This window comes from Phoca vitulina, unplaced genomic scaffold (genome assembly GCF_004348235.1).
Source record: "Phoca vitulina isolate PV1807 unplaced genomic scaffold, GSC_HSeal_1.0 scaffold13, whole genome shotgun sequence".
Classification (NCBI taxonomy): Eukaryota; Metazoa; Chordata; class Mammalia; order Carnivora; family Phocidae; genus Phoca; species Phoca vitulina.
Window position 1 is genome coordinate 40,724,634 of NW_022589716.1, and position 16,909 is coordinate 40,741,542.

A 16,909-nucleotide genomic window follows, 5' to 3' on the forward strand; every position below is an offset into this window, starting at 1 on the left:
CAAGGTGCTCGGCGCGCGCAAGGTGCTCGGCGCGCGCAAGGTGCTCGCGGGTTCGGGGGCCCTGCCGGGCTGAGGCGGCGTGGGCGCCCTGAGGGCCGGGCTGCTGCGCGGCGCCCCGTCCCCGCGCTGGCCCGGCCCGGCCCCTCAGCTCCACCCCCTGCCTCCCCCTCCCGCCCGCTCGCGCCTCCTGAAAAGCCAGCCCGCCCGGGGCGGCGGCGCAGAGCCGGGCCCGGCGCACGAGGCAGCCAGCGCGGCCATGACGGCGGAGAAGGCGCTGCCTCTGGGCAATGGGAAGGCTGCCGAGGAGGCGCGGGAGTCTGAGGCGCTGGGAGGCGGCGGCGGCGGGGGCGCGGCGGCCGCGCGCGATCCGCGCGACAAGCGCGACAAGGCGGTCCACGAACGCGGCCACTGGAACAACAAGGTGGAGTTCGTGCTGAGCGTGGCTGGGGAGATCATCGGGCTGGGCAACGTGTGGCGCTTTCCTTACCTGTGCTACAAGAACGGAGGAGGTGAGGCTGCACGCGCGACGTGAGGGAGAACGGGGAGGGGAAAGCAGCCCGGTGGGGGCGGGGAGCAAGGGGGTGAGCGCGCGACCCCTCCCGCGCCTGCGTGTAGCGGGACCCTCGGGCGGGGCGGGGAGAATGCCCGCAGTGGGCCACCTGGCGCCGGAGCTTTACCCACACTCGGCTAGGCTCGCCTATCCCAGGGCGCATGTGCACGCGCCTCTTCGCACCTGAATGTGCCGCCTGCTAGCACGCGGGGACTTGACAGCCAGGTGTGTTCTCTGGCAGCGTGAGGTGGAGGCCTAGGCTAGCAGCCCTTGCTTTTCGTACCTGCATTACTGTTAGGGGCACGAAACAAATCCTTTGATCCTCAGCTTTCCTAACTGGAAACCAGCATGAAGAAAAGGGACTCTGATCATGATCTGAGTAGGCTCAGGTTTTGAGCGCTTACTGAAATGCCAGACTCCGTAACAAGCTTTACCTACATCATCTCATTTCATCCTTAAAGTCATCTTTGCGGGCATTGGTATACCCATTTTGCAGATGAGGATACAAAGGGTCAAAGAAATAACCCCGTAAGAGGTAAAGATGGGATTCTGCCACCAAGACCTTGTTTTAAACTGGGATTGGACTGACAACAGGGAAAACTTTTAGGTGGGGCATTGTTTGATTTCCTGCCCAGTCTTTCATTGGCCCTTAAGGCCTTCACTAGGCCCCCTTTCTGGCCCATCTGGTGGAAACATTGGCACCAAGCAGTTTCTTTCACTGGTCTCAGTCACCCACGACAAATAGCAACAATACTGATTTGATGTTTAGGAGATGCTTAGAGGTTGTGGAGCAGGGGACATGGAAAGGAAAGTGATGAGACAGTCGTTTCTAGTGACATCTCCAAGTCAGTTTGGTGGAGATGCTGCAGTGAATCCTCAAATCTTTCAGCTCAAGGACTCTAGGAACCTCCACCTGTCATATTAGCAGGACAGATGGCAGGTGCATGGCAAGGGACCTTGTGATACCTTCTTGGGTGGCACAGCTTCTCTAAGGAAAAGCCTGTGTCTATGTATTCCTTTCTCTCTTTGCTGTGCCCCTGCTCCTCCAGCAGATCCCCAGATCCCAGTGAAGGTGGCTCAGAAGTTGGCTGGCAGGGACCACACTGTTAGGTTGCATGGAGCAGGACTTCCTGTGCGAGCAGTTGTAGGGAGAACGAGAAGGGTACTGCTTGGCCCGGGCCCTTTCTTTGGAGACATTCATCCTGAAGGCACAGGCTGCTCCAAGCCTGCTCTGCACTGGTAATGAAGTGGCCGCCGGTGTTGGTGGCTTGGCACGAGGGAGAGTGGGAGTGGCCTTGGAGACCCGGAACGTGACCTTTGGCCTCAGCTGTGAGTTCTGCCTCTATGCAGAGTCAGCCTTTATTAGCTGCCGTATCTTCTTAGAAACCTGTGGAAACACTTGAGGGTAGTCCCAGGCAAAAACTGTTTTAACATCTTTTTTTAATATAGGAAATTGTTATGCCAAAACCAAATGCGTGCCTAAAAGGAGAAAACAGAATAAGTTGGGTTAATTAGAAATTCTGCACAGATTAAAAAAAAAAAAAGTTGTAGTGAGTAAAGTTTAAAAATTAGTCTTTTTTTTTTTCTCTGTAACTTGCCAAGAGTCTCTACTGGGTACACAGATATCCTGATTTAATTGAGCTAGTTATCTTAAGCGTTACTAGCTTTGTGAATACATAGACTAAAAGCCTTTCAGAAAGTGCCATCTGTTAGGTTCTAAAGGGTTCGCAGGTAAACTACAATGTATTAGGGAACCTACTGCAGCTTGTTGTAAACACTTAGATTTATATTCAGCAAACAGACCCTCTTGTCCCTTCTTACACACTTTTTCCTTCTGATATAGTTGAGGTATCTGATTATCAACTGCTTGCCTTTTAAAAAGTACCTACACAGTTCTATCCATAGATCCCAACAATAGTTTAACGTATTTCTTTCCCAATGTGAAACTTTAAAAAAAAAAAGTATCTTGCTCAAAAAAGCTAATACCCTTTCAAAATCTGGTCCTACTATCAGGATTGATCAAAATTGTTGTTATTTTAAGGTTAGAGCAACTTCATTTAGCAAAAAGCAGTTTCAGTTAAAGCTTCATTTGTGAGATCAGATGGTGGGGAAAGCATGTGTTTTCAGGCTTTGTTATTAGATGGGTGAGGGAGAATGAGGGATTTGGAAAAAATCCCTTTCTGGTTATAATAGCTTATGTTCACCTCAGTTATTTAATTTGTTTCACAGAAAGGCCCAGGCAATGGGTATTGTGTGTATCAGGATAGGAGCACTAAAGCTTGTGGTGGTCTTTTCTCAGACTGATTCAAAGTCAGCCTTTCTGAATAGATAGATTCTTGCTGCAAACCCCTTATAACTCAGCCCCATACCTGACCCTCATGTGCTGGGGCCTGATACTGCTTCTTGCACATCTCTTGGAGAATGCTTCTCTTAATGAAAACATTTTTTTATAGATTACTTCCAAAGTAAATAAGGAGGGGTCCCCCTCACCTAGCCTGTTGAGGTTACTTTAGAATACAAAAGGACAATGTAAATGTTCAGAAAGGGAATGGATTTAACCTATGCTGGAGGGTGAAATATATAAATTGTAGAATCAAGGAAAGAAAACACTTTCACATTATCGGGATGCCTGGGTGGCTCAGTCGGTTAAGCGTCTGCCTTTGGCTCAGGTCGTGATCCCGGGGTCCTGGGGTCAAGTTCCACATCGGGCTCCTTGCTCAGCAAGGGGCCTGCTTCTCCCTTTGCCTGCCTCTGTCTCTCTGATAAATAAATAAAATCTTTAAAAAAAATATTTAAAAAATAAAATAAAAAAGAAAACACTTTTACATTATCATCTTAGATGTACATTTCTGTGAGAAGAGTGGTACAGATACTGAGTTTTAAAGCCCCATTTTACAGATGAAGAAGTTGAGGCTGGGAGATGTGAGGTAGATGTACAGACAGCACGGACCCAGAGCCATGTTTTCTGACTGTGGTCCTCAAGGTGTGGACTTGACTTAAGCTCAGAGAGCATGTCTCACACATAGTAAGTGCTTATTAAAGATTTCTTGTGTCAAACTTGAAATAGTAGAGGCAATTTTAACCTCATTCCCTTACTTTGCATCCTTGTAGGGGCGTTCCTGATTCCCTACGTGGTGTTTTTTATTTGCTGTGGAATTCCTGTTTTTTTCTTGGAAACAGCTCTGGGACAATTCACTAGTGAAGGTGGCATTACATGTTGGAGGAAAGTTTGCCCTTTATTTGAAGGTAAGCATTGAGTTAGAAAATGAAATGGTGCCTGGGTGATGTCAGGCTGTGAAAAGTAGCTGATACTGTTTTCACAAGGTGGAGAGAGACGCAAATCATTCCTTTGTTCTTTCAGGCATTGGCTACGCAACACAGGTGATCGAGGCCCATCTAAACGTATACTACATCATCATCCTGGCATGGGCCATTTTCTACCTGAGCAACTGCTTCACTACTGAGCTCCCCTGGGCTACCTGTGGGCATGAGTGGAACACAGGTATGGCCCCCAGGGAGGGTCTCCCTGCTGGTCCTGCTGGGGGGCTTGGCATTGGGGGTATGCCTTTATCCTGGAGATCAATCCTGGCCTTTGGCCTCTTGACCTGAGTTGAGATTCCACTGAAATTGGAGGTCAGTTCTGCACTGGGTCTGGTTGCATTCTGTGGGTTGCAGCCCTGAGCCTGAGCTGAGCCCTGGCCCAGGAATTGGCATGCGTAGAAGAATGGTGATGTGTTTTCCTCACTTGGCCAAATATAGAGACTGAACCCTTTGCAGGAAGGTATGAGGGGTTCAGGCTCCATTTCCAGCCCTGCCTCTCAGTATCAGATTTTCCTCTGTAAAATGAAGGGGTTAGGCTAGATCAAGGGTTGCAAACCAGGGGCCTACAGACAAACTAGGTTTTAGATCAGTGATCAGTGAATTTCAAAAATGTATTTGGTTGCCAAAATTTAAAAACCAGAAGACCTCACATGAAAATCCAGTCCAGCTTCTCTTGAAAAATTAAAAGAGCAATCTGGCAACAGCAGACCCACATTTCCACATTCTTGCTTGGCAGCAGTGCTGGGGCTAATAAGCAGTTGTCTTTGGATAAGGCCTCTGTCCTCAAGCTGGCCACAGTCTCTACCCAGCCCACATTACTTATTTACTTTACCTGTCTAACCCAGGTAGATATTTGAATTTACCACTCTCCCACTCCCTTGAGTGGATGACTTTTTAGATTACTTTGGATTCTAATGTGCTGTTTGCTTTTCAATTTGTCCATCCTATCAAGATTGAGTCTTATAATCCAGGGAAGGCAAATAACATGTGCAATTCCTATCCATGATGGCCATGCTCAGAGCAGACATCACTAATCGATTGTAGACCTCCTTCCTTTATGAGTCTAGTCTTGGCCTCAGAACCCTTCTCAGCAGTGCTCTAGGCAGCCACTGCCTTTTGACTGGAGTCGGCACACATGCTTTAAGCTATTCACCATCTGTGTTATAACCTGTGGTTAGGTTGTCCCTGGAAGTGGCCTGTCATCCTGAAGGCTGAGATATAGTAAGACTGGGTAGAACATTGGTTACCAGCAGAAGGAACAGTAGCAATTAGGCCTATAAAGTGCTGTGAAGTAGCTTCTAGTCCTGCATGACTTTATCTTGCTCCCACCCATTGCATTTTGTGGAGGTCTCACTGTCTCTCTTGAGGGCCCTAGTTCTTAACCTTTCTTTGGCCAGGGACTTCATAGAGATTTTTATCAAATTAAAATTCAAGGGTATGCTCTTGGAGGCCTGTGAGTCCTCCATGATAATTTAATTGTGTGTGTTTATTTTGAGGACACTCTAAAAATATGCACATGTTGTGGATTCTGTGCACAACCATCTTATAACTGAGGACAGTCAGGAGATTTCAGTGCCTGACTGTGTGTGTTTACAACTTAAGATGTGTTCTTGATAAATAGGATGATGGTGGCCAATGGAGAAGAGCGGAGAGATTTAATTTATAAATGGTGCTTTGGTACTAAGTGAAGTCCAGCTAAGAATGTAGCAAACTGTAAGAATGAAGATATTGTGAAAGTGTGACCAGAAAAAAATGGTAGAATTGAATCTCCAGTAGCCAGTGGAAGAATAGGCAAGCTGAACTCAATAGACCCTGCCTCCTCCCTGTTGATTCCATTTTTCTGTTGGGAAATCCATTTAACTTCACAAAATGGCATTATCCTACACATCCATTTTATGCTATCAGTTTGAATTATCTTCTGTAGTTGATATTTAATGTATAAACTTAATTCTGGTTTTATAGTTGTATGAATACTATAATACTATAATCACTCATTTATTTGTACATAATTAAATGTCATTTTAATAAAAATACCTTGTCAATGTTGGATGTCTGAGAAATTTTTTTACTCCAGAAAAAAAAAGAGAAACCTTGTTTTATAGACTGATCAAAATTAAGGGCTCCTCTCCCTGGAAAAAGGCACAAGGGCACCTATAATCTCAGGTTTTCAGACTCCTTTCAGGACTTTGTGGACCCCACAGACCTCCCTCCTTTCAGAAGATGGTTAGTACTTGCCAAGGGGAGCAGGAAGGAGGCTGATGGTCGGAGGACATTTCCCCAGCAGACTGCGAATCTTTCTTCCCCTGGTTTGCAGCCCCCTTTCTCTAATAGTGTGTGAACTTTTGTGATGTGTCAAACGTCAGGTGTAGGAGGTGCTTCCTGCTCCAGAGTTTACAGATGTAGTTGGAAGGTATGCACACGTGTGAGGAGAGAGCAGTGCCCGTGTGAGGTGGAATGCTGCTGGCCCTATGCTGACCCCGCTGCTGGGTGCAGGGCCTCCACAGTGAATGTTGCAGCTGCCCTTGGGGAGTTCACAGTCTGGCGGTGGCTGAGGTGCCTCTGTGACCAGGGGTGCTGTAAAGAGGTATGGGTCCCCTGGTGGGGAACCGAGCTGGGTGATGACTGTGACAAAGGAGATGGAGCCCTGGCTCGAGTTGACTCCCCGTTCTGTCCCTAGTTGGCTGGTGACTTTGTAGAGGAGGGAGAGGGTATAGATGTGGGTCCCTTGACTATTAATGAACCTTAAGATTCTCCTCTTCAAAATAAAGGGAGTTGGAGAAGGTGGTTCCTTGGAGGGCCTTTAAATCCTAATTTTCTTAGAATTCAGGGGGAGGGAGATTGAGGAAATCTTCCTGGAGGAGGGGGTTGATCTGGACCATTAAGGTTAAACAGTTGGATGTTTTTACTTGAAATTCAAATCCCCCTTGGTCATCAAGTTTCATGAAATGAAGAGACATTCAACAAATCTTTTCTTGGATTGACTGATCAATTGAGGGAATGGTGAAGAAAGCCGAAATCCTTTACACATACAGGCTCATGACATTTCATCTAGTTATCACGTATTTATGAGGCAGCTGCAATGTTGGTGTCCTTCTACATGAAGGAAAACTGAGCTCAAATGCATTACGGTCATAGGGACACCATGACTGACCCACTCCTTTAGTCCCCCCATTCCTGCTGGGGCCACTGGGCAGGACAGAAATGCCATGGACAGGTCTTCAGTAGGGAAATAGAAAAGAGGAAAGGAAATTAGGGAGCAAGGTAGGAAGAAGGAGTTTGATAGGGCCTATGGGGTGGGAATGAGAGAACGTGCCCTGCCCCCCAAACTTTTCCTCCTGTTCTAATCAGACCAAACCTCTCTCTTAAACTGTTAAGTTATTGATTTCCCTCCCCAGTGTTCTCTGAGGCATGTTTGCTTGGAGCGGCTAGGTAAAACCACCTGGTTGCATCATCAAATCTGAATGTTTCCCAAGGTCCAGCCCTTGCAGAGGTTAATCTTCTATTTCTTGTCTTGTTTCCACTGTAGAGAATTGTGTGGAGTTCCAGAAACTGAACATGAGCAACCACAGTCATGTGTCCCTGCAGAATGCCACCTCTCCCGTCATGGAGTTTTGGGAGTAAGTGGAAAATGACTTGTGTCCCTTGGCCTGTGAGGCCTCTGTCCTGGTTCTGCTCAGTTAACATTGCTCCCACCCTGGGAAAAGCCTGACCTCTTCTTTCTCCGACTTTGCACTACCTAGCTTCTGTGGGCATTTGATGGCTTTGGAGATTTTAGAGGTTTCCCAAAGGAGCAGATGAGAGAAATGATTTTTTGTTGTTTGATGACATGTCAGCATGCCTGGTTGCTTATTAGGGTAAGAAGTGCTTGGTAAAATGGTAGTTAAAAAAGGAGGCATTTTTAACAAAAGAGGAGACAGCATGTTTGTGATAAGCTAAGTCAAAACTATATTTAGCCTGGAAAGCAGAAGTCTGGGTGGGGAGGGAGAAGGGAGATTCATTTTCTTTCAGTAGCTGAGGTGTCATGCCCAAACGAAACAGATCAACATTAATGGATAGAGGTTATAAAGAGGCCAGTTTCAGATGTGCTTAAAATAAGAGTTTAGTTTCACAGCATTGTCTGCAAGTACTTCCAAAGGTTGTGATCACTCATCTCTGAAAGTGTTCAGCTAGCGGAGGACTGCTAATCGTTGTTGGGGAGGTGTCTGAATCCACCCACATTACAGGCAGTAATTGTGCAGATGGGCATTTTCCCAGAGGTGGGCATTCTTCATTAGTATTCCAGAGGGGTCTATGACCTAGCAGTTACAGGGCTGCTACATATGGTTATAGAAGCCATTCACTGCACAACCCTAGGGGGCATCATTTATACTGTGAAATGTGTGCTCCAGAATTGTGCCTTACCAGCCTGTGTAACAGGACACAGTGGCCCTGACTTAGGATCTTCTAAATAGAGGTAGCAGGATCCCTTGTTCCAGGTACTGAGGAGACGCTTCCTCTCTGAGTCAGAGGTTGGGCTAAATGCTTTCTGAGGCTTTTCAATATGAAAAAAACTATGGCTTTATTCAAAAACATCCCCTACCCTAATCCCTAATGCTGGTTATAAGTAGTGTAGAGGGGCAGTGGTTTTATGAGTGATTTTAATTCTCTTCCCAGGTACCATTCATCTCCTTCGCTCTTTAGAGGTCATGATGCTGAATTTAGACTTAGCAGTCTCATGTGTACACTTGGTGTGTGTGTGTGTGTGTCTCACACATATATATACACATTATATACTAATATGTAATTATGTATACAGACAGTACCTAGACCTTTCTTGCCTATTTAAAAATATTATATTGATGGTATCCATTATTTATATTTTCTTAAAATTTTGTTTCTTTGCTCAGTATTGGTTTTGAGATGTTCCCATGCTGACACATGTAGCTTTGGTTCATTTATTTTTTCCTGCTATATAGTATTTCAGTGTATAAAAAGACTACATTGTGTTTAGCCAGCTCCTCTTGATGGGGATTTGGACTTTCTCCTGTTTCCCACTGTTATTAAGCACAAAATAAATGTTTTGTCTGTGCTTCCCTGTGTGCGTGAATTAAGGTTTCTACATGGTATACTTAAGAGTGGAATTGCTAGTAGTAGGGCGCATGCATCATGGGTTTTATCAGGTAATGTCAAATTGCTTTCTGAAAGGATCATTCTGATTTACTCTCTAAACAATAGTGTATGAGAATTCTACTGTTCCATATTCTAGACAGCAGTTGGTCTTGTTGATTTTTAAATTTTGAATCTTAGTATTTTAAATTTGCATTCCTCTAATTACTTGTGAAATAATTAAAACATTTCATGATTTTTCCTCTATTTGGGTGCCTCATCTGTGAACTTCCTGCTCATATCTTTTTCTTTTTGGATTGTTTGTCCTTTCTCATGGATAGGAATTCTTGATACATTCTAGATACTAGTATCTTGATACATTCTAGATGTAAGTATGCTGCAAATAGCTTTTCCTACTGTGTGGCTTTTCTTATTTATGGCATACAGGAGTTTCAACTTTATTGAAGTCAAATTTGCCAATCTCTTCTTTTTGGTTTGCATAGTTGGCATCTTATTTAAGATGTATTTCCCTACCCCAAAGTTGTAAAAATCTTCTATACTTTCTTCCAAGAGTTTTAAACGTTTTATGTTTTTATATTTAGGAATATAATCTACCTGGCATTTTATTTTTGCATATGATGTGATGTAGGAGTTCAGCATTGTTGTTTTTTTAATATAAATTACCAATTTCTCCCACAGTATTTACTGAATCATTCATCTTTTCCCTATTGATTTGTAATGATGTCTTCCATATATAGTTTTCCTAAAAGTACAGGTCTGTTTTGGGGCTTTCTGTTCTGTTCCACTGGTCTCTTTGGCTAATTGTGTGTTAATACCACACCTATACTTTTATTGTAAGCCTGGAGCTGGTAAGACAGGTCCCTCACTTTGTTCTTTTCCAAAATTGCCTTCCAAATGAATTTTAGATTCAGCTTTCAGGTTAAACAACAATAAAGAACAAAACAACTCCATGGGGATTTTGGTTGGAAGGATATTGAATTTATAGGTTAATTTGAAGAAAATTGACATCTTTATGATTGAGCCTTTCTGTCCATGAACATGGTATAGCTCTCCATTTATTTAGGTTTTTTAAAATGCCCGATACAGTAGTATTACTTAAAGCAGCATGAGAATCCCCTGGTTAGAAGTGCAGATTCTCTAGTTCTCTCCAAACCTACTGAGTTATAGTCCCAAATATAGCATACATAAGACGTGTATGAGAGAAGAGGCTACTGTGATGCGTGGGCCTGTTTGGCCTTTCCCAGCCCCATGGGGCTATGATTTTCGACCTGCACATTTGAAGGTCTGTAAAACAGGGTCTCTGTGCTTCCTTAGAGAATCCATACTGCAACCCCACACTAGACAAGATCTCTGTGTAACTTACCATTGTTATGCACCATTTATTTCCTTTGTAATATATATATATATATATATATATATATATAAAACCTCAATTAAATCATTTTTGGGGCAATGTATTTGTTTGTTGTCTGTATTCCCCAAAATGTAGTCATAAAGCAACACCTTGTTTGGCTTTACTTACTACTGCTGGTCTATGGAAGACCCCCCAGTGAATATTTACAGAATGGGTAGATAAACAGGAGGAAGGCAGGCAGGCAATATATTCTAGAAGATACTACAAGAGAAGTCAGAGTGGGCTCTGGCAAGAACTCATGCAATATCCATATCACCTACTGATTTGGACACCAAGTGGTGGGAGGAGAGAGCTAATCTGCATCCTCATGTGTAACTGGACCTTTTGACCTACCACTTGGCCATTCCAGATGAAAGTCTATGAGAGAATGAACCAGTGATTTTAGTTTTCTATTAGACTGCATCTGTATTATGAGTGCAGTGTTGAATTCTGCATCCTAAAAGTACTCAAATACTGGTGTGACACTCACCTTTTCATAAGATGCTTTTGTCAGACAGCTCTAATTCATCTTTTCCCAGAGATGAGCTTGGAACAGAGACTCTGTGAGATATTTGTAACATCCTATGAAAAGCTGTTGGGGCCTCATAAATTTGAGAAGGGCCGAAAGCTGTGCTCTTTAGCAAGAACATCTGTTATCTTTGATTAACTCAAATCCCCCAACATATTTTCCTGTGGAATCATTTGGAATCTTTCCATTCCTTCTTCCACTGCACCCCCACTCCCTGAATGCTAGCAGTCCACAAAACACAGTTTGACACATACTTTGTTGGGAAAGAGTTCTTCCTTAAATTCAGCTGACAGTTTTCTTCTGGGGCTTTGGATAGAGCATGCCTGATTCCTTGCCAGTGAGACAGCTCTTCAAGTATTGGATCAAGTTTGCTCAGAAGCATCTCTTCTTTGATTCATTTTGCTATTTCCCTGTGTGGCCTTCCCTCGGTTCAGGTCTCAGGTGTGCTCCTGTCGCCTTTCCTCACTGCCTCTAACTTCAGGGCCATACTGCTTGATCCAAATAGACTTCCTCATCCGCCTGCCCGTTCACTCATTCCACAAATGTCTGGACTCCTGGTGCATGCACATAGGAAGGACTATTGCACATTTGGAGGAGGCAGAAATGTGAGATGCAGTTCTAGCCCTCTAGAAGCAGAGGTGAGACAAGTCCTACCATAAAATCAGTTACAGGGTGCTACTTCCCTGCCCATGACTGGCCATGGTTCACCTTGACTTTGGATACCTGGCCCAACCCGCCCCCTGCCCCATCTTAAAGGTTCATTTCCTTTTTCAGGGTATAAATTGTTGGCTTAGCCAGTGAGAATAGTTCTGGCCCTGGGTCAGTCTTGGATTCTTGCTCAGGCAGGGGGTCTAGGGGACAGGGGCAGTTTTTCTTTCTGATGTCATATTTCAAAATTAGGCCATCTTGGTTTTCTTAGTAACTCATTATGCATCTGGCATCTGAACATTTATCTAAATACATTTGCAGTTCTAAATGTTAAGCCCATGTCCTCTGGTGGGATCGAGTATTGTCTAGTATGTAACCAGCATCATGGCATCAGATGGGCTTTGGTCTTCTTCACTTAAGGCCTTGAATCCCATTGGTCCACAGGTCTTCAGCAAGTCCATGTTTGCTGTGTATGCAATTGAAATCACTTTTGCACGGTGTCCATTCAACTAGCATTTGTTGAGTACCTACTGTGTGCTGGGCCTGAATTAAGCTCTAAGCATTTTCAGTTCTATATCTTTATTCGGAAGGATGAGGTCTTATCTTTCTGGTTTATCTTCACTGGATGAGTTTTTTAAAACTTAATTGTTTCTAGATCATGTGGCTACTTTATTTTCTTTGGACACAGATTTTGGGAGGTAGAGGAGCTGGAGTGAAACCCTGATTCTTTCTGTGGACCCAGGGCCCGGCCCTGCCTCCCTCTCAGACTCTTTCCCCATTGCCCTCCTCTGCACTGACCTTCTTTCTGTCCATTGTATGTACTTGTCCCACGCTCAGTCATGGGCCTTTGTTGTTCTGTTTGTTTAGAAGACTCCTCACCCGATGCTTAGGTGTCTGGCTCCTTCTTTTCACTACATCCTAATGCAGATGTCATTTGGAATGCCCTCTCTGACCATCCCAGCTATATCAGCACTCAGCCCCTCTCAACCCCATCGCTCTGTTCTTTTGTCTACATAGCACTTACCGAAATCCTCATGTCTTTGTTTACTTGTGCATTTTCTCCCTCCCTCCATGAGAATATAAGCCCCATGCCAGCAAGGATTGCCCTTGTTTGTTCCCTATTGTTCTGCCAGCACATTCTATGTGCTTAATGTTAGTTGAGATGGATGAGTGGAGGAGGGAATAAATGAATGGACGGATGTTTTTTATTTTAACACCTCAGAGCTCAGAGTTCATTGTCCTCATTTGTAAATTGGAAATGATTATGATAATGCCCACCTGCAAGGCTGAGATGAGGATTGAATGAGTCCTTGCCTATATTGAGCCCAGTATAGCTTAAGCCCTTTGGAAAGGATTGAATGAAAAAAGAGAAGGTTTGTGATTGACTTTATGGTTTATGAGATGGGGATTAGCCCTGTTCCCTGCCTTGCCAGCTTCTCTGGATTGCTGTGAGGATTAAAGAAGAAAACACACATTAAGAACTTTCAAGGGTTTTAAGTGGGGTGCCCGAGTTAACTCCTGGTACTGCGGCTCAGTGCCCCATTTTGCGCCACCTCTGCAGGTGTGGATTCATAGCTGATCCTTGTGCAGAGTTGGCCTGTGTGTTTGAAGCAGCCTTCGTGTCTCCTACTGAAGGGTCAGAAGGGCCCCTGAGACCCTTTCCCTAAGTCGGAACCCAACATTGGTTGGCACCATCTACTTCTGCTAGTTTGGAGTACCCCACTCCCAATATATTACCCCTTCATGTACACAGTGTAGACTTCAGCCAGCAAGTTCTAGAACCCAGTTTAAGTCCTCGCTTCCTCCGCCGGCCCAGCACATGACCTGGGGCAGCTTACCTTCCTGAACCTCCATCTTCTTCTCTGAAAATAGGATGGTAATAGGACCTAACTCTCAGCGTGGTCAGGAGCATTAGATTAGATGAGATGAGGCCTATGTGCTTTCCACATGGTGAGTACTCAATATGTGATAGCTAATTTTTACAAGGAAGCTGTCATTCAGCTCTTTGAAAGCCTACATGGATTCTTTTCAGCATTCGTAGAAGAAGCCTCCTCAGCCAGGTCTGTTTGCCCCTCAGAGTGGACCTGAAGAATTCTCAGTGCGTTTTATTCACTTGATTGTTCTTTTGACGTTTTCTGAGAACCTACTGGGTGCTGGGCACCTTATCAGTAGCCAGAAAGATCACGGGGGTGCTATCTGTCCTTGAAGAAGCACATAGCTTAGTGGGGGAACCTGGAAAGTAAACATAAAATAATAAAATAAAAAGATTTTAAATGTAAAGCAACAGATATTTGTAGGATGGTTGCATTGAGCTAAGATGAGGAAGCCTGGATGCCTGGGCTTTGGGGAAGGCTTCATGGAGTTGATGAGGCTTAGTGGGGTTTTGCAGGGTGAATAGAAGTTTATGTGTTTGCCAGTGGAGTGAGTGAAGAGCATGCCTGGTGGAGAAAATAGCACAGGCAAGAACCCAAAGACCTGAAGCTGTATGTTGAGGCTTGTAGACTTTACCTGCAGTGCTCCTGCCTGGGGAGCCTGGGGAATGGTGGGGGACTTTCCTGAGGAAGTAGGCAGGGCCAGAACATCTAGTCGGTCACAGGTCTTTACTGAGTACCTACTGGATGTCAGGTATCATTGTGGGTTCTGGGATACAGCAGGAACAAAATGAAAGACTTGCCTGGTGGAGCGGACGTCACAGACAACCAAGTAGGCGGAAAGTATTAGGTTAAGTCAGGATCGGTCTGCTGAAGAACAAGCCAGCAGGGAGCAAGAGTGTCACCGATGAGGGAAGGCCTCTTTAAGGAGGTGGCATTTGAGCAGGCAGCTGAGAGAAGTGAGGGAGGCAGCCTGGTGGATATTGGGGATGAGCCCTTGAGTCAAAGGAGTAGCAGGAGCCGTGACCCTGCAGTGGGGGCATGTTGGAGGTGTTTGGGGAAAAGCAGGCAGCCAGCAAGCCTGGAGCCAAGTGTGAAGGACTTGGGTGCCTTTCTAAAGGGTTTGAATCATCCTGTGGATGCCTCCAAAAGCCATATCCATGCAATAACAGGATCGGATCTAGGAGTAAGATCACCCAGGCTGCCAGGTGGACGCAGGAGGCAGGGGCCATGGAGACACTTTCTTGGTCCAGGCACATGAAATTGAGGTTTCTGCATGGAGAGAGGGCAGGTGGGTTGGGGGGGAGTGGTGCCCTGACCTATCAGGAATGATGGGTAGAAACAGTCTTGTGGGGATGATGGTAATTCTGCTTGGCCATGCCATGCCCCAGGAAAGTAAGAGAACTTGCCCTTCTGACCTGCTAATGCCTCCCACTTACCCACTGGCACTAAGATGCCTACTACCTGCACACATCCTTGGTGGGCTTTTCCTGATGGGGGCAGATGGGAGGCTCCAAATTTGCCTGGACTCTCCCAGCTTTTACACAGCAGTGGAAGCCAACTTAGCAGTAACCCTCAGTTCTTGGGCAGCACATTTGCTTTGTCCCCCAAATCCCACTTCTGGAACTTTATTTGGGGTGACCACACTAGTTATGAACAGCATGCCAAGAGCAACACTGTTTGTGATCATTTAAAAAAAAAAACATGTAAAATGTTCTTAAATATGATACCGATTAGATAAATTATGGTATATTTGTAAGAACTGCTAAAAAGGAATGAGCAGAAAATGTGTTGATGTGGAAAAGATCTCTAAGGTAAAATTAAGTGGAAAAAGCACAGTGTAGAATGTTGTATATAATACCATAATTATAAAAATATATGTATATGCCTTATTCTCATAGAATATTTCTGGAAGGATACACAGGAAGCTATGAACCATGGTGATCACCCAAGAGTGGGATGGGGGCAAGCAAGGGTGTAGGGGCAAGCAAGGGTGTAGAAAGACATTTATTTTTTGCTTTATACTTTTTGTACTATTTGAATTAAAAAAAATTAAAACCAGGAACATGATTATTTCATAATTCAAAAAAGAATAGAAGCTTGAGGGGGTTACTGAATACACTGTCATTTGTTATAATGATCCCATTATAATAAATCCCAATTATAACACTGGTTTCACCTTATTAGTCATTATTTATTTAGCTTACAAATCATTTTTGTTAACATTATCTCATTTAATTTTATATCAGCCCAGTGAGATTGGCTGAAGAAAAAAAAAAATCTCCATTTTTCCATTAAACAATCTTGGAGAAGCTGAGGGATTGCCCAGCTCATATGCCAGAACTCAAAACTCTTGGCTCCCACTGCCGCCGGGCAACCCTGGTTTCTCCAGAGGGCCCTGCTCTGGGGGGCTGTGTCACAGGGGGCAGCTGCCTCTCCCTATAGTTCCCTTCCTTCTGCTGCTCAGTCCTCACCACCAGGGAGGCGCTGGGGGCACTGAATTAAGGAGAGCAGGGAGGAAGTCCCGCTGAGATGTACAAGGTTTTGCCACACCAGCCTCAGTGCAAAGGAGCAGGCCTGGGCAGCTCTTCCCAGCTCTCAGGAGATGCACCACAGCAAACCGGAATCAGCGTTTTGTATCCTCTTTATTTGTAATTATTTAATGTTTCACTGATTGCAAAAGTAGTGAGCGTGGTTAGTGATGCAAACACAACAGCTACCTAAATGTGATACATTTGGTATCACATATTAAGTATGTGTTTTCGTAGGTTCAGGCTGCTATAGCAAAAATACCACAGACTGGCAACAATTTATGTCTCACAGTTCTGGAGGCTAGAAGTCCATGATCAAGGTGCTGATAGTTTTGGTGTGTCGTGAAAGCGTGTTTCCTGGTTCATAGATGGCTGTCTTCTCGTTGTGTCCTCACATAGTGGAAGGGGCAAGGGAGCTCTCTGGAGTCCCTTTATAAGGGCACTAGTCCCATTATTAGGACTCTACCCTCATGACCTAATCGCCTCCAAAAGGCCTCACCTGCTAATACCATCATCTTGGGGATTAAGATTTAATGTATGAACTTGGAGTCTGTTGTAGTATGTTCCTCCTGGCCCCACCCTCTAAGAAACAACTATTAACAATTCAGAATCTCTTCCTGCCAATATTTCCCTGTACATTTAGTACCATTCTTCTTACTTTTCTTTTTGCCAAGTCTATTGAAGGAAATAAGTTCCCAGGTTCAGGAATTTAGTTCTATTAATAAAGGAAAACTCCCTTTTACAGAAGTGGGTTCTCCAGTAGACTCTTGGATTTCCTTATTGCAAAAGTAGTCCGTGGTTTGGGTGGGTGGGTGTGTGTGTGTGTGTGTGTGTGTGTGTGTGTGTGTGTTTGCAGAAAATGTAGAAAGTCTGTTTAAGTAAAAGAAAGGAAAAGAGGGTTTCCATTTCCATACTGCTGAAGCTGAGAGGGATTACTTGCCAGAGTCCACTGTTGGTGGC

At 44.6% G+C, this 16,909-nt stretch overlaps 1 protein-coding gene across 1 annotated transcript in view; it reads left to right on the forward strand.

Moving 5' to 3' along the window:
• Positions 1 to 201: 201 nt before the first annotated feature.
• The window catches only part of SLC6A11 (solute carrier family 6 member 11), a 126,857-nt gene continuing 110,149 nt past the window's right edge, over positions 202 to 16,909 (forward strand). Inside the window, exons 1-4 of the mRNA XM_032411932.1 lie at positions 202 to 509; positions 3,662 to 3,796; positions 3,912 to 4,052; positions 7,398 to 7,488. Coding sequence (XP_032267823.1) covers positions 257 to 509; positions 3,662 to 3,796; positions 3,912 to 4,052; positions 7,398 to 7,488 — 620 coding nt within the window. The 5' untranslated portion in view covers positions 202 to 256. The remainder of the gene's footprint in view (positions 510 to 3,661; positions 3,797 to 3,911; positions 4,053 to 7,397; positions 7,489 to 16,909) is intronic.